Raw genomic sequence first — 25,172 nt, 5'->3', positions numbered from 1 at the left:
TCAGCGCAGCAGGCCATTCATGAACTTCAGCATGAATTTGATCCAATTCAGAAATCACTTACAGATCTTAAATGAGTGTTAAATACAAGTCAACCAAGCTCTTGCTGTTCTCTAGGTCACAAAATGTTGACCCTGAGTACCTGCATATTTGCGCTATAAATGGAGCCCAAATTGAGACAGTTTCTCAATATAAGTACCTGGGTGTCTGGACTGATGACAAGTTATCCTTCGTAAACACATATAAAATCTGACTAAGAAGCTAAGATCCAAGATTGTTTTTTATATAGAAATAAATCATGCCTTGGTATTACAAATAGGAGAAAGATTGTTCAAACAAAACTTCTCCCTGTATTGGATTTTGGTGATATTGCTTACATGCATGCGGCAACCTCTGCTTTAAAACCCTTGGACACAGTCTACCATCCAGCAATACGTTTTATCACAGGAGACAATTTTAGGACTCATCATTGCAGTCTGAATAAAAATGTGGGATGGACCTCTCTGTCTGTAAAAAGTGAGCCACATTCTCTTTTATTTATTTACAAAGAAATCTTACAGAAACTCCCTCTATATGTAACATCATTAATTAAGATAAGAATCATAAGTTACCAAACCCGTTCATGGGAATGGATAACACTAGAGATTTGGGAAAATCTGCGTTTTGTTTTTTGACCCTAATTTGTGGAACAATCTGCAGAGTTCACTGCAGTTGGATGTGCTGGTGCCACTCAGTCAAGTTAAAATGATTGATTGAGGACCTCTATGTAATCTAATGTGATTGCTTTTATTATTATTTTTTTTATTGTGCTGAATTATTGTTTTATACACACGTGTATGTTTTAATAGTCTGTTTTTTTGTAATGTGTACAGGGCTCTCTTGTGAAATAGAGTTTTAATCTCAATGTGACTCCTTGATTAAATAAAGGTTAAATAAAACAAAAATCGGTGCCTTTTGTAATAAGCAACCCATTCAGATACAATATACATTCGTTATTCAGACACATCACAACAGTGAAATAAATAATGCATCTGTCTTAAACATAGCAAGGCTTATCATTGGTTAAATTAGGGGTTTACGCCAGAATAATATTGAACATGTGTGATTTGAATAGCCCAACTTTTGAAATTGTGGATTAAAAAAATCTTCGCCTCCAAGAACTGTAGAGTGCTGCACTAAAGATCAAATCACCACCCTCTCTGCTATCGTCATGTAGGGTCTTGCAGAGTAGCATAAAGAAGGAATTTCGGGTTGCTAGCTATAAAGTGGTTTCACAACCATAGAGAATTGTAGAGGCCTCTAGTGTCCAAAAGACGTTTGAGTACGGGCAGCGCCATTGAGGGCTTCCACCATTTTAATGTAGTTAACCGGGTGAGACTTTCAACTTCATTCCCTCTTGGTGGGGTCATCAGCTAATCGTGAAGAAGAAAATGTACTACTTTAAAATGGAGATTGCCAGCGCCATTGAGGCAATGATTTCACAACGCTATAAGGTCAGATACAAAAAGGATTCCTCTATCTATCTCTATGTTCACAACAGCAGGCAGAGTTGCACACCAGTTGTGTCGGCCTCTGAACAATGGTTGTTTCACATAACAAAATGCGCGAATCGCAGGTTGTAAGGTGAGATACTTGGGGTTAGTAAAATTATCACAGCCCTTTAATTGCCACTCGTTACCTCGAATTATTCATCTGGTTCGGGTCACCCTTGTGAAATGCAAGGTGTAAAGTTAGCTTGATAGCTAGCTTATTCAAAACAATGACATTACTGTTAGCAGCTAACTTACTGCTGTGCTAACACCTGACTTGTGCAATACTTACCGGAAAATGACACCACCCGAGATGAAAACTCTTGCTAACCTGACGTGGATTCAATTAGAATATAATACATCTTAATTCATCCATTTGCTTGCAGGTTATTAATTTTAACGCACTGGCATTACGTTCATCAAATTGCATTTAGATGTCTAAAGCTTCAGATAAGTCTATGTAATCAAATCAGAGCCAACCCCTTTCTACAATTTAAATCAGACATGTTTTCTGCTCTCTGCATTTGAACTGCGCTCACTGATAATTAGACCAGTTGAAAGACAACGCCATCATATTGTGACTGAGGCAAGAGCCTTATGAGGAGTCTTCGTACGCCTGTGTAATATAGCCCCATCCTATTAGTCTGTTGCCTAGCGTCGTGTTTAAGACTACCATGCTAGTTCTCTTTTCTCCTGCTGAATAATCCTAATGGTTTTGTTATAGTTGTGCCTCACAGGCTATGTATGGCATGCCTCCTGTTATGCTGTCAATTGTGTGTGGTTTCTCTGTGTGTGTCTCAGCTCTCAGAGGATCCAGTCAGTTAACACCAATGCAGAGCGTACCCTGGAGGGCTTCAAGGCCCATGCAGTCTTCCAGGAGATCAACAAGAAGCTGGAGGAGGTATCTTCATTCATTACTGTGTGCTATGTTTCAGGTGTCATGTATTGCAGTTTACACTACAAACCCACATCCCGTTTTCACATGAAAATGCTTAGACCTCTTTTTGATCCTTTTCACAGAAAAGGTCACAACAATATTGTGACCTCTGACCATTTCCTCCACAGTACAGCCATAGAATGAGGGTTCATTTTTTAGGTTGTTTTCAATAAAACATTACAATACGTTCGATTTGGCTGCTGGCGGGCAAGTAGACCCCCAGCTATATGTCATTTTAGAGAATTTGGCAGTACATTCAACCGGCCTCACAACTGCAGACCACGTGTAACCACTCTAGCCCAGGACCTCCACATCTGTCTTCTTCACCTGTGGGATCGTCTGAGAAGAAGCAGTGCTGAGGAGTATTTCTGTCTGTAAAAAAAAATTCATTCTGATTGGCTGGGCCTGGCTCCCCAGTGAGTGGACCTGGTCCCAAGTGGGTTGGCCTATGCTTTCTCAGGCCCACCCATGGCTGTGCCCCATCCCAGTCATGTGAAATCCAAAGATTAGGGCCAAATTAATTTATTTCTTATTAATTATTAATTCCTTATATGAACCGTAACTTAGTAAAGTGTTTGAAATTGTTGGATGTTGCGTTTATGTTTTTGTTCAATATACATGCTTTTCATGATCAGTAAACATCAATAATCATGTCATTTCACATATGTGAAGGTACCTATCCCTTTGACACGTAGCTAGTTAAGCAAACGTAATTTAGCTTGCTTCATCAGAGATTACAGAAGATTGCAAAGGAAAAGATTATCAGCTAACAGTACCACAGCAAATGCTCCCTTCTGCTGTAAGACAGTCAGAGCCCACAAAAAATGAGAAATTAACCTAAACCACTCATAGTTGTCAGGCGTAGTTCACTTTTATTTTCTATCGCTAATTGTTTCAGATGGACTACATATTTATTCATTGGATGGTTCTCCCATTGATCAGGTTCCCACCTAAACATATCTGGGCATTTGGATTGACAAAGATAATGTTTAAAAACATATGGATGAGCTCGTTAACAAGATGAGATTTAAAGGGGGCTTCTTTTTTAGAAATGAATCTTGACTGCCTAAATAGCAGCAAGCAGATTATACAGCCAGCATTCCTGCCAGTTCTTGATTATGGTGACACAATTTACCAGATTGCAGCAAAAAGAAACCCTGGTCTCAATGGTGACTCAATGTTTAAATAAAGTTAAAACATATATATATATATATATATATATATACAATTAATGGTGGCCAATATTGAGAGATATCATAAGGCTACCCTCACATATCTGATCATGAAAGACATGCAGTTACTTGCTGTATAACTGATGATCTAAATGTGTGCCATTGATTTGCATAGAATAATCAGAAATGTGTACGTCGGGCCATGCTCTTTAAGAGGTGATGATATTACAACCAAATAGTTAACATTTAAGTTCCTTGAAAACGGCACTCAGTTGTCAATGGTTTAAGCAGAGCTGTGGGTCTCCTTGCTCACAAGCAGGCAAATCGAACATGCTACACCTTATTGTGACGTTACATTGAAACTGACCTATTGATCCTACATGAAGAAGATGAACCATTTCCGTTCCTATAGACTCTTTCGACTTTGACTGTAGCACACTTGGATTGATTCCCGGAAACAGGCGTTTTCCCTCATCATACAATAACAAGGTTTCCATCCATGGCGGATAAAAAAAATGTAATGACAGGCCTGATGTTGACAAAACACAATACGCTAGACACGGTGGGCTATTTTTCTGTCGGTGCAATTAATTATGCGAGAAATGCGTTTATGCGCAAATATTGATATAAAACCCTACTGAAGTAAACTTGAAGTCACGTGATGACGTGTGGTCTTCCCACTACCACTCATCATGGAAGCATGCAGTTTATTAGACTACATATGAAATAAGTTATGATGAACTTCACAGGGTGGTGAAAGTGCAAGGCAATGAGCTTGATGCTCCTTTCCAATAAATATCGAGGGTCGTATTCTGGTGACATGATCTTCGATGCTTGGCTGCCATATGACAAAATAATATTGCTCTTTTGCCCATAATAATCTCATCATGGATGTTATACTTGCGCTCTAGCCAAAAGCGCTCTTGGCTAGAACGCATGCGCCGATACCGGAGTGGGCACACTTGCTATAAAACGCAACATAGAGCTGAAAATGTGATGGAAACCCATTTTAACTAGTATTTTTTTTATTCATTACATGGGAATTTTCTCACAAAATGTATTTTTATGTGCACTACATCATTAAGCACAGTCTCAAGCAACAAGTCAATTTGATGGAAACAAATCTCTGGTGGGAAAATGCACATTGTTTTTTTGCGGATTTTAGAATACTCTCAATCTGTCACCAATTGGATGGAAATCTAGCTCATGATATAAGTTGTTATGCTGTTTGAATCAATCAGATAAATGGTTCTGCACTCTAAAGTTGTGTGTTCATTTGCAGCTGCTCTGCTTCTGACCTCACTACTATAAACATCACAAGCTGGATGATGACAGAACTCTCCTCTCCCTCTGTCACTCTTTCACTTTTTTTTCTCTTTCTCTCTTTTCTCTCTCTCTCGCCTTAACTCAGCCTAGCCAGCAGTGAACAGCAGTCTGTTAGGTCCAAAATACACGACTAGATGTCTATTATACATAGAGTACCAGTCAAAGGTTTGGACACACCTACTTATAGACATGGAATCAAGTAGTAACCATATAATCCAAATATATTTTATATTTGAGATTCTTCAAAGTAGCCACCCCTTTGCCTTGATAACAGCTTTGCATTCTCTCAACCAGCTTCATGAGGTAGTCATCTGGAATGCTTTTCCAACCGTCTTGAAGGAGTACCCACATATGCTGAGCACTTGTTGGCTGCTTTTCCTTCACTCTGAGGTCCAACTCATCCCAAACCATCTCAATTGGGTCAGGTGATTGTGGAGGCCAAGTCATCTGATGCAGCATTCCATCACCCGCCTTGGTCAAATAGCCCTTACACAGCCTGGAGGTGTGTTTTGGGTCGTTGTCATGTTGAAAAACAAATGATTGTCCTGCTAATCGCAAACCAGATGAGATGGCGTATCGCTGCAGAATGCTGTGGTAGCCATGCTGGTTAAGATTGCCTTGAATTCTAAATTTATTATAGACAGTGTCACCAGCACCATCACACCTCCTCCCTCATGCTTCACGGTGGGAACCATACATGTGGAGATCATCCGTTCACCTACTCTGCATCTCACAAAGACACGGGTGTTGTATCCAAAAATCTCACATTTCGACTCATCAGACCACAGGACTGATTTTCACCGGTCTAATGTCCATTGCTTGTGTTTTTTGGCCCAAGCCAGTCTCTTCTTCCTATTGGTGTCCTTTAACAGTGGTTTATTTGTAGCAATTCAACCGTGAAGGCCTGATTCACACAGTCTCCTCTGAACAGTTGATGTTGAGATGTGTTTGTTAATTGAACTCTGTGAAGCATTTATTTGGCTTGCGATTTCTGAGGCTGGTAACTCTAATGAACAATTCCTCTGCAGCAGAGGTAACTCTAGGTCTTCCTTTCCTGTGGCGGTCCTCATGAGAGCCAGTTTCATCATGGTGCTTGCTGGTTTTTGCAAATGCACTTGAAGAAACTTTTGAAGTTCTTGAAATGTTCTGTATTGACTGACCTTCATGTCTTAAAGAAATGATGGATTGTTGTTTTTGTTTGCTTATTTGAGCTGTTCTTGCCATAATATGGACTTGGTCTTTTACCAAATAGGGCTATCTTCTGTGTACCACCCCTACCATGTCACTGTGGCTCAGTCGGTAGAGCATGGCGCTTGCAACGCCAAGCGTCGTGGGTTCGATTCCCGCTAGGGCCACCCATATGTAAAAGTAGTGGCCCCAGCCGACTTGTAAGTCGCTTTGGACAAAAGCGTCTGCTAAATGGGATTTATTATTATTATATATTACAACACTACCGATTGACTGAAACGCATTAAGAAGGAAAGAAATTCCACAAATTAACTTCTAACAAGGCACACCTGTTAATTGAAATGCATTCCATGTGCTGGTTGAGAGAATGCCAAGAGAGGGCAATGCTGTCATCAAGGAAATGGTGGCTACTTTGAAAAATATCAAATATATTTAGATTTGTTTAACACTTTTTTTTTTGATTATTACATGATTCCATGTGTGTTATTTCATAGTTTTGATGTCTTTATTATTCTACAATGTAGAAAATAGTAAAAATAAAGAAAACCCTTGAATGAGTAGGTGCCAACTTTTGACTGGTACTCTATATAGACAGGATTAGATGTAACTAAACTAGTCTGCAACTCTTTTGACTCTGGATGTGTGACATCATCTCCACTCAAGGAGGTTTTCCTCTGTTGTCCTACTTTTAGATTTTCCATCCTTGTGTAAGTCTGTCTGGCAGCAGTGGTGCGGTGCTCTCTGGTTCCCATTAGGATCTCTCTCAATGCCAAAACACAATGTTATTCCACTGCTATGTATCTGATTATCCACAGAATAATACAATATTACAGGAAATAAAAAAAATCATTGTTAGACATGTTCAGATAATCGTTGTCCAGTAGCCTAATTGATCGTTAATGTAAATCAAATCAAATTGTATTTGTCACATACACATGGTTAGCAGATGTTAATGCGAGTGTAGCGAAGTGCTTGTGTTTCTAGTTCCGACAATGCAGTAATAACCAACAAGTAATCTAACTAACAATTCCAAAACTACTGTCTTATACACAGTGTAAGGGGATAAAGAATATGTACATAAAGATATATGAATGAGTGATCGTACAGAGCAGCATAGGCAAGATACAGTAGATGGTATCGAGTACAGTATATATACATATGACATGAGTATGTAAACGGTGGCATAGTTAAAGTGGCTAGTGATACATGTATTACATAAGGATGCAGTATATGATATAGAGTACAGTATATACGTATACATATGAGATGAATAATGTAGGGTATGTAAACATTATATTAGGTAGCATTGTTTAAAGTGGCTAGTGATATATTTCCCATCAATTCCCATTATTAAAGTGGCTGGAGTTGAGTCACTGTTGGCAGCAGCCACTCAATGTTAGTGGTTGCTGTTTAACAGTCTGATGGCCTTGAGATTGAAAAACAGCTTCTATCTCTCGGTCCCAGCTTTGATGCACCTGTACTGACCTCGCCTTCTGGATGATAGCGGGGTGAACAGGCAGTGGCTCGGGTGGTTGTTGTCCTTGATGATCTTTATGGCCTTCCTGGAACATTGGGTGGTGTAGGTGTCCTGGAGGGCAGGTAGTTTGTCCCCGGTGATGCGTTGTGCAGACCTCACTACCCTCTGGAGAGCCTTACTTTTGTGGGCGGAGCAGTTGCCGTACCAGGCGGTGATACAGCCCGCCAGGATGCTCTCGATTGTGCATCTGTCGAAGTTTGTGAGTGATTTTGGTGACAAGCCGAATTTCTTCAGCCTCCTGAGGTTGAAGAGGCGCTGCTGCGCCTTCTTCACGATGCTGTCTGTGTGAGTGGACCAATTCAGTTTGTCTGTGATGTGTATGCCGAGGAACTTAACTTACTACCCTCTCCACTACTGTTCCATCGATGTGGATAGAGGGGTGTTCCCTCTGCTGTTTCCTGAAGTCCACAATCATCTCCTTAGTTTTGTTGACGTTGAGTGAGGTTATTTTCCTGACACCACACTCCGAGGGCCCTCACCTCCTCCCTGTAGGCCGTCTCGTCGTTGTTGGTAATCAAGCCTACCACTGTTGTGTCGTCCGCAAACTTGATGATTGAGTTGGAGGCGTGCGTGGCCATGCAGTCGTGGGTGGACAGGGAGTACAGGAGAGGGCTCAGAACGCACCCTTGTGGGGCCCCAGTGTTGAGAATCAGCGGGGTGGAGATGTTGTTGCCTACCCTCACCACCTGGCCCGTCAGGAAGTCCAGTACCCAGTTGCACAGGGCGGGGTCGAGACCCAGGGTCTCGAGCTTGATGACGAGCTTGGAGGGTACTATGGTGTTAAATGCCGAGCTGTAGTCGATGAACAGCATTCTCACATAGGTATTCCTCTTGTCCAGATGGGTTAGGGCAGTGTGCAGTGTGGTTGAGATTGCATCGTCTGTGGACCTATTTGGGCGGTAAGCAAATTGGAGTGGGTCTAGGGTGTCAGGTAGGGTGGAGGTGATATGGTCCTTGACTAGTCTCTCAAAGCACTTCATGATGACGGAAGTGAGTGCTACGGGGCGGTAGTCGTTTAGCTCAGTTACCTTAGCTTTCTTGGGAACAGGAACAATGGTGGCCCTCTTGAAGCATGTGGGAACAGCAGACTGGTATAGGGATTGATTGAATATGTACGTAAACACACCAGCCAGCTGGTCTGCGCATGCTCTGAGGCGCGGCTGGGGATGCCGTCTGGGCCTGCAGCCTTGCGAGGGTTAACACGTTTAAATGTTTTACTCACCTCGGCTGCAGTGAAGGAGAGTCCGCATGTTTTCGTTGCAGGCCGTGTCAGTGGCACTGTATTGTCCTCAATGTATTGTCCTCAATACAGTGAGTTTTCAGTGTGGTTTCAGTGAATGATTTGTTATTTTATTGATTTTATAAAGCACATGGATAAAAAAGATTGTTTAACTGGATGTGAAATGTTTTGTTTAGGTGAATAAGAAAAATATTTTGTGTCCTTCGTCTTTGGACATGACGATATAAACAGTTTTGTTATTGATGAACACAGTACTTATTATCCTAATTGTTATGACTACCTTGTATTTCTCTGTAGGATGGGGAGTCATTTGTGAAGAAGATTGGAGGGGTGTTTTCCTTTAAGGTGAAGGATGGTCCGGATGGTCAGGAAGCGACCTGGATAGTGGACGTGAAGAATGGCAAGGGTTGCGTTCACAATGACACAGGTAAGAACAGCAAGTGCCGCATCCACAACGACAGGTCAGAATTAGCGGTTTGGTCCACATTGAGAGTGAGAATGTAAATTAGCTGAATTCAAAAAGAAACGTGTGGAGGGGAAATATCTAGTTGTATTTTCACAAGCTGTATCATGATTTTTGTGGTTTTCAATTTACAGTATTTTATGATCAATAAACAAGTGTTTTTTTTCTCTTGCTGTAATTCTCTCTTCCTTCATCTACCCTTCCTCTCCTTCGACCCCTTTCTAGCAAAGAAAGCAGACTGCACTATTTCCATGTCAGATGCAGACCTGCTGGCCTTGATGACGGGGAAAATGAACCCACAGACAGTAAGTATTGGCCTTGATTTGAGGGAGTTAATACTCTGTACTTCAGTCAGTCTTATGGTTATAACCACATGGATGTTACCAGGACCTGACTTTTGGGGCTTTAGCCCAAATGATTTTGGGTCACTCCCGAAACTTTTGCTCTGCTGCAATGGTGTAAAAAAAAAGTTTGTAGTTTGTAGAGCTGTGGTAACGTGAAACTCCCGAAGTTATTCAACCATTATAAACAAGGGTGTAGTGCTGCCGGTGAGCAGCGGAGGGACGTTCTGCCACTTCTCAGAATGGTGTGTTGTCTCTTAAGATCACTTAATGATTAATTAGTATTCTACACAGCAAACCGACTATAATAGCATAGATAATGTCAGGCTTCTGTTAGACCAAAAACACCATGTCATTTCTTATGACAATTTAGGATGATTGTGCTGAAATGTTGCTTTTCGTCTCTCGTGTACTCTGAGTCCACCATAGGTCAGTCAATGGTTAATTGTGAAATAAGGTATGCTAGGTAACAAGCTTCACTGATTGACTGACTTCATCGACACAGTCTAGACTCTTGCTATGGGGCCCAGCAGATCTTTATTATCCTGGTCCCAGACCCGTTTGTGCTGTTTGTTATGACAACCACCATATATAGGACTTGGCTGGACAGCAGAAACAGATCTGGGAACAGGTTAGATCTGGGGCGGCAGTGTAGCCTAGTGTTTAGGGCATTGGACTAGTAACCGAAAGGTTGCAAGTTCAAATCCCCGAGCTGACAAGGTACAAAATCTGTCATTCTGCCCCTGAACAGGCAGTTAACCCAGTGTTCCTAGGCCGTCATTGAAAATAAGAATTTGTTCTTAACTGACTTGCCTAGTAAAATAAAGGTAAAATAAAAAAATAATAATAATAAAAAGGTTAAGTCTTCATGGCTCCTTTAGAAGTGGCTTCCTTCTTCCTTGGCCCCCATGCACACCTGTTTGTCCATCCATTAAAGGGACCTGGGGGGGAAACGCAAAGGTATTTGTATATATTATGGATCCCCATTAGTTCCTGCCAAGGCAGCAGCTACTCTTCCTGGGGTCCAGCAAAATTAAGGCAGTTTATACAATTTTTGAAATCATTACATTCACAGATTTCACAACACCCTGTGTGCCCTCAGGCCCCTACTCCACAACTAGCACATATCTACAGTATCCATGTGTGCGTATGTTATCGTGTGTGTATGCATATGTCTGTACCTATGTTTATGTTGCTTCACAGTTCCTGCTGTTCCATAAGGTGTATTTTTATCTGTTTAAAAAAAATCTAATCTATGTAGTACTGTGCATAGAACTCCCATAGTCTGTCATCTAGTTGGGGACTGTGAAGAGACCTCTTGTGGGGTATGCATGGGTGTCCGAGCTGTGCGCCAGTAGTTCGAACAGACAGCTCGGTACATTCAACATGTCAATACCTCTCATAAACACAAGCAGTGATGAAGTCAATCTCTCCTCCACTTTCAGCCAGGAGAGATTGACATGCATATTATTATTATTAGCTCTCTGTGTACATCCAAGGGCCAGCCGTGCTGCCATGTTCTGAGCCAATTGCATTTTTCCTAAGTCCCTTTTTGTGGCACCTGACCACATGACTCAACAGTAGTCCAGGTGCGACAAAACTATGGCCTGTAGGACCTGTCTTGTTGATAGTGTTGTTAAGAAGGCTGAGCATCGCTTTATTATGGACATACTTCTCCACATTCTTAGCTACTGTTAAATTAATATGTTTTGGCCATGACCGTTTACAATCCATGGTTACTCTAAGCAGTTTAGTCATCTCAACTTGCTCAATTTCCACATTATTTATTAGAAGATTTAGTTGAGGTTTATGGTTTAGTGAATGTTTTGTCCCAAATACAATACTTTCAGTTTTAGAAATATTTAGGACTAACTTATTCCTTGCAGTCCACTCTGAAACTAACTGCAACTCTGTTGCAGTAATATCAGTCGTTGTAGTAGCTGACATGAATAGTGTTGAGTCATCGCATACACAAAAGAACACTCTCTGTTCTACTGGGTTCCCAGAGGAACAGACAGGGCATTAGCGTCCTGACAAGTGCTCAACTTAAAAGAGCCTATTACCCTTATTGTTTCGGTAATTGGGACATGTTCTGTAATAAAAAATAATGGGTTCAATATGAGTAAGGCTGCGGTCAACGTCTGGTTAATGTCCGTGTTATTTTACTTTTAATTTGCTCGGCGTGTAGGTATGTGTTATTGAGTGGAATTTCTTTTACCATGTTGTAGTATGCAAACTCAGCTCTTATTTTGTGTTGCCTTGCGCTGTATGTATGGTCAGTTCATTGTACAATGATGTCATACTTGTTACTATTCTCTATTATTATTTTCCAAAAGGTTGTTTTGACCATGAGTCTATTTCTTCTTCTATGCTCGGTTTATACAAAGCCTCTTTTATAACAGAGGATATGTGTCTTTGTAACTAAGGATACCTTCAAGGCTTCTGTTACCATGTGTCCGTTGAGTTCTGTACTCGCTTTAGTTTCTTTTCATACAAATGTAAAGACTCAGTCATGATTTCCATCCTACAAGCGGAATGTGGGGGACAGAGTCACTGTGCCACTGCTGGCTGCCACACATGACACAGTCAGTCCCCAGCCCTCCTTTAAGCCCATCTGGTCTGTAGAGCCTCCTCTTCCTGCTCCTCCTCCTGCTGTCCCACTTTCCACTCTGACATTAATCTCTCCACTTTAACTCTTTAAACCAGGCAGGAGCACACAGTACTGGAGTGAAACGCAGAATCAGGAATAATTTCCATTCGTGTTGTTTTCCAACCAGCTCAAGAATAATATTTCCCTGCTTTGTTGACTGCAGGGGGATTTACTTCCCACAAAATGGAGGGGCTGCACTTTGATGAAGGGGCTGCACTTTGACAAAGAAAAGTTTGGAGAGATGAATTGTGTGTGCAAGATACAGTTAAAGTCGGAAGTTTACATACACTTAGGTTGGAGTCATTAAAACTTGTTTTTCAACCACTTCAAATCAAATTTATTTATATAGCCCTTCGTACATCAGCTGATATCTCAAAGTGCTGTACAGAAACCCAGCCTAAAACCCCAAACAGCAAGCAATACAGGTGTAGAAGCACGGTGGTTAGGAAAAACTCCCTAGAAAGGCCAAAACCTAGGAAGAAACCTAGAGAGGAACCAGGCTATGTGGGGTGGCCAGTCCTCTTCTGGCTGTGCCGGGTAGAGATTATAACAGAACATGGCCAAGATGTTCAAATGTTCATAAATGACCAGCATGGTCGAATAATAATAAGGTAGAACAGTTGAAACTGGAGCAGCAGCACGGCCAGGTGGACTGGGGACAGCAAGGAGTCATCATGTCAGGTAGTCCTGGGGCATGGTCCTAGTGCTCAGGTCCTCCGAGAGAGAGAAAGAAAGAGAATTAGAGAGAGCATATGTGGGGTCGCCAGTCCTCTTCCGGCTGTGCCGGGTGGAGATTATAACAGAACATGGCCAAGATGTTCAAATGTTCATAAATGACCAGCATGGTCGAATAATAATAAGGTAGAACAGTTGAAACTGGAGCAGCAGCACGGCCAGGTGGACTGGGGACAGCAAGGAGTCATCATGTCAGGTAGTCCTGGGGCATGGTCCTAGGGCTCAGGTCCTCCGAGAGAGAGAAGGAGAGAATTAGAGAACGCACACTTAGATTCACACAGGACACTGAATTGGACAGGAGAAGTACTCCAGATATAACAAACTGACCCTAGCCCCCCGACACATAAACTACTGCAGCATAAATACTGGAGGCTGAGACAGGAGGGGTCAGGAGACACTGTGGCTCCATCCGAGGACACCCCCGGACAGGGCCAAACAGGAAGGATATAACCCCACCCACTTTGCCAAAGCACAGCCCCCACACCACTAGAGGGATATCTTCAACCACCAACTTACCATCCTGAGACAAAGCTGAGTATAGCCCGCAAAGATCTCCGCCATGGCACAACCCAAGGGGGGGTGCCAACCCAGACAGGATGACCACATCAGTGAATCAACCCACTCAGGTGACGCAACCCCTCCAGGGACGGCATGAGAGAGCCCCAGTAAGCCAGTGACTCAGCCCCTGTAATAGGGTTAGAGGCAGAGAATCCCAGTGGAAAGAGGGGAACCGGCCAGGCAGAGACAGCAAGGGTGGTTCGTTGCTCCAGAGCCTTTCCGTTCACCTTCCCACTCCTGGGCCAGACTACACTCAATCATATGACCCACTAAAGAGATGAGTCTTCAGTAAAGACTTAAAGGTTGAGACCGAGTTTGCGTCTCTGACATGGGTAGGCAGACCGTTCCATAAAAATGGAGCTCTATAGGAGAAAGCCCTGCCTCCAGCTGTTTGCTTAGAAATTCTAGGGACAATTAGGAGGCCTGCGTCTTGTGACCGAACCGCTTCACACATTTCTTGTTAACAAACTATAGTTTTGGCAAGTCGGTTAGGTCATCTACTTTGTGCATGACATAAGTAATTTTTCAAACAATTGTTTACAAACAGATTATTTCACTTAACTCACTGTGTCGCAATTCCAGTGGGTCAGAAGTTTACATACACTAAGTTGACTGTGCCTTTAAACAGCTTGGAAAATTGGCTTCTAAATGGCGTTAGAAGAATCTGATAGGCTAATTGACATCATTTGAGTCAATTGGAGGTGTACCTGTGGATGTATTTCAAGGCCTACCTTCAAACTCAGTTTCTCTTTGTTTGACATCATGGGAAAATCAAAAGAATTCAGCCAAGACCTCAGAAAGATAATTGTAGACCTCCACAAGTCTGGTTCATCCTTGGGAGCAATTTCCAAATGCCTGAGGTACCACGTTCATCTGTACAAACAATAGTACGCAAGTATAAACACCATGGGACCACACAGCCGTCATACCGCTCAGGTAGGAGACGCGTTCTGTCTACTCGAGGTGAAGGTACTTTGGTGCGAAAAGTGCAAATCAATCCCAGAACAACAGCAAAGTACCTTGTGAAGATGCTGGAGGAAACATGTGCAAAGGTATCTATATCTACAGTAAAACGAGTCCTATATCGACATAACCTGAAAGGCCGCTCAGCAAGGAAGAAACCACTGCTCCAAAACCGCCATAAAAAAGCCCGACTGGTTTGCAACTGCACATGGAGACAAAGATCGTAGTTGTTTGAGAAATTCCTCTGGTCTGATGAAACAAAAATAGAACTGTTTGGCCGTAATAACTATCATTATGTTTGGAGGAAAAAGGGGAAGGCTTGCAAGCCAAAACACCATCCCAACCGTGAAGCATGGGGGTGGCAGCATCATGTTGTTTGGGTGCTTTGCTGCAGGAGGGACTGGTGCACTTCAAGTAAAATAGATGACATCATGATGAGGGAAAATTATGTGGATATATTGAAGCTACATCTCAAGACATCAGTCAGGAAGTTAAAGCTTGGTCGCAAATGGGTCTTCCAAATGGACAATGACCCCAAGCATACTTGCAAAGTCAAGGTATTGGAGTGGCCATCACAAAGCCCTGACCTCAAACACATAGAAAATTTGTGGGCAGAACTGAAAAAGCGTCTGCGAGCAAGGAGGCCTACAAATCTGACTCAGTTACACCCGCTCTGTCAGGAGGAATGGGCCAAAATTCACCCAACTTATTGTGGGAAGCCTAACCGAAACGTTTGACCCAAGTTAAACAATTTTAAAGGCAATGCAACCAAATACTAATTGAGTGTATTTAAACTTCTGACCCACTGAGAATGTAATGAAATAAATAAAAGCTGAAATAATTCTCTCTACTATTATTCTGACATTTCACATTCTTAAAATAAAGTGGTGATGCTAACTGACCTAAAGCAGGGAATTTTTATTGGGATTAAATGTCAGGAATTGTGAAAACTTAGTGAAAATGTATTTGGCTAAGGTGTATGTAAACTTCCGACTTCAACTGTATATATTTTTTTCTGTGTAGGTCGGGGGAGCTCTACTGAGCTAACATATGGAATTGTTTTAAATGTTCATACCCTGGATCATTTGGCTTATTGATTTAGAATATTTGGACCCCTTTAGGTATAACATACAGTACCAGTCAAACGTTTGGACACACCTACACATTCCAGAGTTTCTTTATTTTTTACTATTTTCTACATTGTAGAATAATAGTAAAGACATAAAACTGTCAGATGTAAAGTGGAACCAGCCACACTGTTGCATATGTTTTGGGGCTGTCATAAACTGTCAGGTTTCTGGGAATTAATATTTAAATGTTTCTCTGATATATATGACACTGTTATAGATCCATCTCCCCTTACAGCCCTTTTTGGAGTACTGCCCATGGGTACCCCCCTATCAAGAATCCAGTCGGACACTGTTGCTTATACAACTCTTTTAGCTAGACGGCTAATACTACAGAACTGGAAGATGGCAGCTCCCCCATCTTATAAATATTAGGTGAGAGATGTGTTGTGCTCTCTGAAACTAGAAAAAAATTCAATTCACGTGGGAACCCCAAACTGTTTAATGAGGCTTGGGCTCCATTCCGGTCTTACTTTAAACAGTCCATCCTCTGATGGCATTCCAATTCAAACTAAAATAAGTCTGTATTTGACCCCCCTGTGACTTGAGAGTTGGAGGAGCTTCTCTCTGTGTTTTTGCTGGGGGGTATTAAGGTCCATGTGCTTATTGATTGTGACCCGCGGATGCCTTGTTCATCTTGCCCGGGCAGAGACTGAAGTGTGAGCTTGTTTTTCCCAGTTATTCTTTTTACATTTTGTTCACGCCTACATGAATAATCATTCTATTTATTTTATTTTAAAGCATTGTAAACTTTATTTTTGGTCCAGTGGATGGTCGGTCTGTGGCCATGACTGTCTGTGAGTGGTTGCATTTCTCCACCCGTATCCCTTGACTGTTTACAGGAACAATGGTGAGGTGTTTGCTCTGTCCCTGTACTATAGATTGCCCTTTAACCTTTGTAGCCTTCTGCCTGGTGTGTTTAACTTGTCTAAAGTATGGTATCTTTAAAGCTATTTTATTTTTTTTATTTTTTTCTAGTTGAGTATATTATTTATATTGCTTTGTCTTGTGTGTGTAAAACTTAATAAACAGAGTTTAAAAAAGACAAACTATGAAATAATGCAATAGGAATCTTGTAACCAAAAGTGTTAAACAAACCAAAATATATTTTATAATTGAGATTCTTCAATATAGCCACTCTTTTCCTTGACTACAGTGTTGCACTCTCTTGGCCTTCTCTCAACCAGCTTCATGCGGTAGTCACCTGGAATGCATTTCAATTAACAGGTGTGCCTTGTTAAAAGTTCATTTGTGGAATTTCTTAATGTGTTTAAGCCAGTCAGTTGAGGTAGAGGTGGTATACAGAAGATAGCCCTATTTAGTAATTGACCAAGTCCATATTATCGCAAGAACAGCTCAAATAAGCAAAGAGAAACGACAGTCCCTCATTACTTTAAGACATGAGGTCAGGTCAGTCAATCTGGAAAATTTCAATAACTTTTGAAAGTTTCTTCAAGTGCAGTCGCAAAAACCATCAAGCGCTATGATGAAACTGGCTCTCATGAGGACCGCCACAGGAAAGGAAGACCCAGAGTTACCTCTACTGCAGAGGAATTGTTCATTACTTTACCTTAGATTGTGAAGCATTTATTTGGGCTGCAGAGTTCAAGTAACAGACACGTCTCAGCATCAACTTTTCAGAGACTGCGTGATCAGGCCTTCATGGTCAAATTGCTGCAAAGAAATCACTAATAAAGGACACCAATAATAAGAAGAGACATGCTCGGGCCAAGAAACGCAAGCAATGGACATTAGACCAATGAAAGTATGTCCTTTGGTCTGATGAGTCCAAATTTGAGATTTTTAGTTCCAACCGCTGTGTCTTTGTGAGACGCAGAGTAGGTGAATGGATGATCTCCACATATGTGGTTCCCACCGTGAAGCATGGAGGAGGAGGAAGTGTGAGGGTGTGGGGGTACTTTGCTGGTGACACTGATTTATTTATAATTCAAGGCACACTTAATCAGCATGGCTACTACTACTGGTTTGCGCTTAGTAGGACTATCATTTGTTTTTCAGTAGGACAATGAACCAAAACACACTTCCAGCCTGTGTAAGGGCTATTTGACCAAGAAGGAGGGTGATGGTGCTGCAGCAGATGACCTGGCCCCCACAATCACCTCAACCCAATTGAGATGGTTTGGGATGAGTTGGACCGCAGAGTGAAGGAAAAGCAGCCAACAAGTGCTCAGCATATGTGGGTACTCCTTCAAGACTGTTGGAAAAGCATTCCAGGTAACTATCTCATGAAGCTGGTTGAGAGAATGCAAAGGCTGTCATCAAGGCAAAGGTTGGCTGCTTTGAGGACTCTCAAATATAAAATATATTTTGATTTGTTTTAACTTTTTTTTTTGGTTACTACTTGATTCCATATGTTATTTGATAGTTATGTCCTCACTATTATTCTACAATGTAGAAAATAGTACAAATAAAGGAAAACCCTGAATGAGTAAGTGTGTCTAAAATGTTGACTGGTACTGTGTATATATAGTATTTAAATTCCCATAGAAATACATTGAATACCACATTCATAAATAGTAAAAAATACAGTATTAAAAGAAATCATAATGTCTTGAAGTGTCTGTCCTATCTGTAGGAGATATAAGAAAGCTCAGGAAATATCCTTGTTTTTTTGGACACATTTAACCGCTTATTTTTGTTGCCACAACTACCTCCGTATTTCCAGTAATTGGTATGGGTTACCATCAGACGAGTCCCGTGCCACTTGTGGGTGAACACCATCGGGTTTGTGAGAGTCATCTTTCCATTGTGTTCATATTAGTTTGTAAGCCAAACCGTTCGGACTCTACAGACATTTCCGTGAGAAGACCGATTTTCAGGATATCTCATGATCTGACAAACACCGCTGTAGCTCGGTCACCTTCTACCGCAGATGCGGAAGGCCGATGTGGGCCGACGCGGAAGGCCGACATAACTGTAGTTCTGATTTAAAGAAGCAATAAAACTGCCCTTCTTTTGACTAGTTGAGCACCGGGTCCTCCCACTCCTGTTTCTATTCTTGTTAGAGCCAGTTGGCGCTGTTCTGTGAAGGGTGTATTTACGAGATCTCCAGTTTCTCAGAACAAGAATAGACTGACGAGTTCCAGAAGAAAGTCCTTTGTTTCTGGCCATTTTGAGCCTGTAATCGAACCTACAAATGCTGATGCTCCAGATACTCAACTACTCTAAAGAAGGCCAGTTTTATTGCTTCTTAAATCAGAACAAACGTTTTCAGCTGTGGTAACATAATTGCAAATGGGTTTTCTAATGATTAACTAGCCTTTTAAAATGATAAACTTGGATTAGCTAACACAACGTGCCATTGGAACACAGGAGTGATGGTTGCTGATAATGGGCCTCTGTAAAATGGGCCTCAGTAAAAATCTGCCGTTTCCAGCTACAATAGTCATTTGCAACATTAACAATGTCTGCGCTGTATTTCTGATACATTTTGCAGGGTCTCCAGGAAATCACAGACTGCAAAAAGATAACCAGCCACGTCACGGACACCGACGTCACGCTTCCAGACAAACTAAACACTTTCTTTGTCCGCTTTGAGGATAATACAGTGCCACCGTCGCAGTCCGCTAACAAGGACTGTGGCCTCTCCTTCTCTGTGGCCGACTTAAGACATTTAAACGTGTTAACCCTCGCAAGGCTGCTGGCCCAGACGGCCTCCCTAGCCGTGTCCTAAGAGTATGCGCAGACCAGCTGGCTGGTGTGTTTATGCACATATTCAATCGCTCCCTATCCCAGTCTGTTGTTCCCACATGCTTCAAGATGGCTACCATTGTTCCTGTACCCAAGAAGGCAAAGATAACTGAACTAAATTACTACCGCCCCTTAGCACTCACTTCTGTCATCATGAAGTGCTTTGAGAGGCTAGTCAAGGATCATATCACCCCGACCTTACCCGCCATCCTAGACCCACTTCAGTTTGCATACCGCCCCAACCGGTCCACAGACGATGCAATCGCCATCACACTGGTGCTTCAACAAATTACTGAGTAAATGGTCTGAATCCTTATGTAAATGTCATATTTCAGTTGTGTTTTTATACATTTGCAAAAATGTCTCAACCTTTTTTTTGCTTTGTCATTATGGGGTATTGTGTGTGTATTGATGAGGGGGAAAAAACTATTTGATCAGTTTTAGAATAAGGATGTAACGTTACAAAATGTGAAAAAGTTAAGGGGTCAGAATACTTTCTGAATGCACTGTATAGTTTTTTTCTGTGCTCGAGGGCAACGGTGTCTAAATGGAATTTGTATTTGTGGTCCTGACAACGGGACCTTTTTTGGAAACCCATTATTTTTGTCTTAGAGATTTACTGTCAGGGCAAGTTTCTCCCTCGCTCTCTGTTCTGGTTCTAATGACTTACTCTCTCTTCTGATCGTCAGGCGTTCTTCCAGGGCAAGCTGAAGATCACAGGGAACATGGGAATGGCCATGAAGCTCCAGAGTCTGCAGCTCCAGCCAGGCAAAGCCAAGCTGTGAGGTAGAACCTGGGGTGAGGCAGAGGTTACCGCCCTAGCGCTGGTCTTGGATCAGTGCTTCACATCACAATCCTAACCTTAACCACTAGGGGTTACAACAACAAACCTGGTCCAAGACCTGCACTAAGGGGTAACTTATACATTTTCTGTAGCTCAACAGCAGCCCCCACCATCCAACTTGTAGTGTGAGGGGGGGGGGGACGCACTGTAGGAGGAAATGATGGTAGTAGAGATGGAATGATGGATGGAGAGAAATACTGTTTTCAACATCTACCTCTCTTTCTCTGACCCACTCTGTCTTTTTCTAATATATTAAGGACCAGAACACATTAGACTAGAGATATACCATAGGGGTGTAGTCTACTCTCTCCAACTGTGTAATTTTATATTTACTCAAGACGGATTTATTATGACTCACAGAATATGTTTGTATGATGTCATTAATTGAATCATGCCCCTCCTGCGATTTCTGACCTTTTTCCTCTTAAGTTTCATGTGTGGATTGGTAATGGAAATGCAATTGCTCTTGACAATTGGGACAGGGTGAATCATGTCTTGTATGGTCCCAGAGCTGTGCTACACAGTAATTTCTCCCTATTCAGCCTTTAAGCGATGAATGGATAAAACAGTGAAGTGCCTCTCAGATGTGGAATATTCCCTGGTGTCATGAACAAGTGTAAAAACATTGATACTGTCTCATAATATCAGCTTCATATCTAAAACAGGACTGAATGGATGGACCACTGAATGTTACATTTACATTTGAGTCATTTAGCAGACACTCTTATCCAGAGCGACTTACAGTAAGTAGTGAGTGCATACATTTCCATACTCTGTTACTGTGTTACTTTCAGCCATGTTGTTATGCCTCTGACCCACTGATGATGCTAATGTGATTTCTACTAAATAAACTCTCTTACTAGTAAACACTGAAATAAGTTTGATTCTCCCTCTTTTTAAAATTGGTTTACTCCTAGATAGGCATGAAGGGTTGGAGGGGGATATATAGATAGAGGGAGCTACTGATTACAAAGTTGCATAATTCCAACCAACTGGGGCCATGCATAGTCCGGAGACTCTTTTTGGACTACTGCTGACCCTGTTTTCTAGGGGCTGAGGGAGGCAGTCTTTCTCTTTTATGGTTCCATGGTCATGGTAGATTTATGTTGAGGAAGGGGTAACCTAACGTAGCAGGAGTAAAATAAACGCCTGAAACTAGATCCCCTACATACTGGTCTTGACGAGAAGGAAAAAAGCTGTCAGGGGAGGTCCTCTTCCACACTGTTCAACCAATCCAGTAAATGTGGAGGAGGAGTTAAGATGGAGTGTCGCCTTGTTAACGTCCAAAACATCCATAGGCTCTTTACATTTCCCTTGAACTGGAATATCCGGTTGTTGGGGACGCACGCGGTAGAGGTTAAGGAAGGGGAAACATTGATCAGATGTCTTAAAGTAAAGATTCACCAATTGAATGTTTGAATGTACAGTTATTTTTGTGCATCTCTGAGCGATGTTCTATTGATTCCCTGGGTCCTTTCATGTTTTCATGCCGTTGAAGCAGGGTGAAATTTGTCTGGCATGACGTAGCATTAAGATTAAGCCGCTCTCACTACACTGGAAGTTAATAGGGATAGGCCTTTTAGATCGCCAAATCATCTATCATACATGTCAGATTTAAATACTGGCTGATGTCATAAGGTTGTCTTCTCTCAAATGAGAGCCATTGATTTATATTTTTGCGATATTCCTACCTGGAGAAATGTGTGAGTTAACAGAGGGTCTAACATATAACTATTTGTCTGACTCTTCAGTCCAGGGTGCATTGCGTGGTGGTGTTGCGAATGTCAGTCTCCACTCTGAGGAACATCGATCAACAGGTTGAACATGGCGAGATTGGCGATTTTACAGCTAACTACTTCACATGCTGATATTGACTTTGGTATTATTGTGTGTAGCCTTGTTTGCTAGTTAGCTACGTAGCTAGTGAGCCAGCCAACCAGCCAGCCCATAGAGAGAGCATTGCATTGAGGATTTGTGGTCGATTTGAGCTGCAACTGATTTCCACAACAATTCCACATGTTGCTTGCAAACCTTATTATTTGTTCACAGAAATATTATTCTCAAATAATAGTGTTATGTAACACTGTAAATCATAGGAATGTGGTTTTGGGGGAATTTTTCCTTTAAGGTGACCTCTCGGGTTTATTGCGTGAACAGCGGTGACGTGTTGGCAGGAAATAGACAGAAGTTGGTCTCAGGATGTGCAGGCTGGAGGTTTGTCTTGCCAGACTCCAAAGTCAAAATGTTTGTAGATATTTGTCGTACAGGAACATTGAAAATCAGCTAAATTCCATGTCTATTGGAATTTAAAAAAGTATCTGTCTACTTTCTGCCTAACACTGGTTATTGAGAGTTTGTTTTCTAGATAGACTCCTGTGCCAGTCAGGGTTGAAACTCAAAAATGTACAAAGGCATTGTATATGTAGCTTTCACACCATTTGTTGAGTTTCCTTTAATTTCGTCTGATGTCACCTAGCCAGGAGGCAGGCAGTTCTTGATCATTGGGGTCATCCTGCCCTACTGCTCTGAGGGTTCTGCTCTCTCTAACAAACCCCATTGACCTGGTTCCTGGTTCTATACACTGCCACACTTTAGTTTTTCTTTTGTAAATGTGAGCAACAGAGCATAAGAGAGAGTGTGATTACAAAACAAATCTTACCGAGCTTTGACCCATATTCCACTACGTACTGCAGAACTGACCTGGCTCTGGCCTGATTTTCTCTCACCGGTCTTTTCTGGGTCCAGCTCTCTTTAGTTGGACTAAAGAGTTGCGAAACTCACTTAGTATAGATACCAAATCAATGACTGTTTTTAGGACTGTCAAATGTTTCATGTTTTGTGAAGTATTTTGCCTTTTAAGGGACTACATTATTTATAATGAGGAATACCTGGAGAGAATCTGACCTCCCTTCAGGGAAATATATTTTTTTACCCTACCCTCCATGAACGCTTGAAAAAAAACGTGACCCTCCCCTATACCCAAAATAATAATTGAAACATAAAGTGGAGAGCGGAGAACATGCCTAATGTTTACCCTCACTCCTAAGACAGACCAGAGCCTTAGATATGCAATTTTAAAAACTGTTCTTCATTTTGGAAGCATTACATGGCAAAGTAGCCAGAAAGTTGTGGATTCGCCGACTACTGCGGACAAGGGTAGGGGTGAAAATATATACATTTTAATAAAAGCAGTGCATGAATCTATCCTCATTTGCGGTCTGTGAAAAACTAGCATTTTATGAATGCATTTCATGCAATTCTACATCATTTCACATGACTGTAGACAACAATCTTTTTTAATACCACAACAGAGCAACACTGGAGATGTTTAGATTTTTTACAGGCTATTGTTAAAAAAGAGGATAGTCAAAGTTTGGAACAGTGCTGAAGTTGTCTATCAACTGTAAAAATGTAGCCCAACAGAACCCGTGACAACTGAAGCATCTGATCATCATTGAATTCGAGAAAAAGACATTTGTTGTTTTAACACAGCAGCCGCATATCATCAGGTAGAGCTACATACACTTGTAACTTTTTTGAAATTGGGAAACTATAATTTTCAAATGTATGGTATTCCATGATATTGTTGTTACAAAATACATTTGTGTTGACTGTGATAAGGGCATGGGAATATAAGAGCATCTGCTAGACTAAATGAACAAACTAGGCATGCATAGCTCACCGCATGATCCTCAAGCTAGACTGGCCAAACTCGTGTTTCTAAAAGTGAATTCAAAGGCACTATATAATGACTAAGGCAGTTTTTGTTTCATTATTATTTAATTCAAAGTAACTATTTAAAAAATCTATAAATATTATAGTGGGCAAATGCGAAATGTATAGGTGTGTTGAGGGGCTGTTGTGTTGTTGAAATGCTGAGCGCTTCTGCCAGCCTGTAGTGTCACAAATGCTTCACAATTGATTTTCCTAAATGGCATACTATAGCCTTGAAATAATACTATAGCCTAAATAATTAATTTTTGTTCCTTCTTGCGCTTTCTGGCTTGCTCCTGACTGATTTGGAGTTAGTATGTTGTAGTAGCCTGTTGAAATGGGAAACGTCAATTGATAGTGACAGAATGGAACATTACTTCCCAAGCACCCATGCGCTGTCCATCTCTGCAGTTGTCGCTTCATAGTAATGTCAGTTATATAAATGACTAGAATATGGCTTATTGTGAGGTCAATAACTCCGATAAGTAGCTTCGTTATGGGCAATGAAACATATTGTTTATTAAAATCAATTATAGCAGTAGCAAGGTCCTCCTTCCCATTTTCACACTGTCCCTCTCAAACTGGACAGGACATCAGTAGTCCGTGCGCACAGATATTTCATTCTTTTGACAAATGTTTTTTGTATTGTTTGAAGAAGCTTTTGACTCACCTCCTGAAGTGCCTCCGTACACAGCACAGTCATTGGTTAGGCAGCACAAAAAGGTTTACATCAGCAAGAGCAGGGCAGGCCAGGGCTCATGATTGGGAATGCTTTTCCATTGCGGTGTGTAATGCAGTGTAGCCTAGTTTTATATACACCATCCCAGCAGCACAAATGATTTGGGAAGGAAGAACATTTTCTTAGGAATATAACTTTGCTTTTTTCTTCTCCCAGCATGCTCTTCATATCGTCTATAGCCTGTAGTATAGGCTATGGATCATTTGATTGAGACTACACTAGGCACACTTGATATTGCTCACCCAGCAGAGAATCAGGGATGAGGGGCACACATCGAGATACTACAATAACCAACTAATTCTCACGACAATCAGTTACAGATTTCAAGACCCTTCCCTGGACTAAAAATAATAATACTAAACCCTCCCCCTGAGTGAAATTGATAAAGCATGACCCTTTA

General features: G+C 41.5%; 2 protein-coding genes across 2 annotated transcripts in view; both read left to right on the top strand.

Annotated features, from left to right (window-relative positions):
• Positions 1-1,511: 1,511 nt before the first annotated feature.
• scp2b (sterol carrier protein 2b) lies at positions 1,512-21,197 on the top strand. Its single transcript, XM_064935870.1, has 5 exons — positions 1,512-1,621; positions 2,329-2,428; positions 9,225-9,354; positions 9,616-9,695; positions 20,165-21,197. The coding sequence occupies exons 1-5, from the start codon at positions 1,578-1,580 to the stop codon at positions 20,258-20,260; spliced, it is 450 nt and encodes a 149-aa protein (XP_064791942.1). The 5' UTR covers positions 1,512-1,577; the 3' UTR covers positions 20,261-21,197.
• Positions 21,198-23,328: 2,131 nt separating this feature from the next.
• podn (podocan) overlaps positions 23,329-25,172 on the top strand; it is a 91,522-nt gene continuing 89,678 nt past the window's right edge. Inside the window, exon 1 of the mRNA XM_064935869.1 lies at positions 23,329-23,475. The gene's annotated coding sequence lies outside the window, so the exon portion shown is untranslated. The remainder of the gene's footprint in view (positions 23,476-25,172) is intronic.

This window comes from Oncorhynchus masou, chromosome 24 (assembly GCF_036934945.1).
Source record: "Oncorhynchus masou masou isolate Uvic2021 chromosome 24, UVic_Omas_1.1, whole genome shotgun sequence".
Taxonomy (NCBI): Eukaryota; Metazoa; Chordata; class Actinopteri; order Salmoniformes; family Salmonidae; genus Oncorhynchus; species Oncorhynchus masou.
The sequence above is the reverse complement of the archived record's forward strand: the minus strand, read 5'-3'. Positions and strand labels throughout refer to the sequence as shown.

Excerpts from the sequence above, each read along its gene's own strand:
- scp2b (XM_064935870.1), top strand. The coding sequence starts at position 1,578 with ATGGTTGTTTCACATAACAAAATGCGCGAATCGCAGGTTGTAAG. Across the intron at positions 2,429-9,224 it reads TCAACAAGAAGCTGGAGGAG|GATGGGGAGTCATTTGTGAA; the intron begins GTATCTTCATTC and ends ATTTCTCTGTAG. Across the intron at positions 9,355-9,615 it reads TTGCGTTCACAATGACACAG|CAAAGAAAGCAGACTGCACT; the intron begins GTAAGAACAGCA and ends ACCCCTTTCTAG.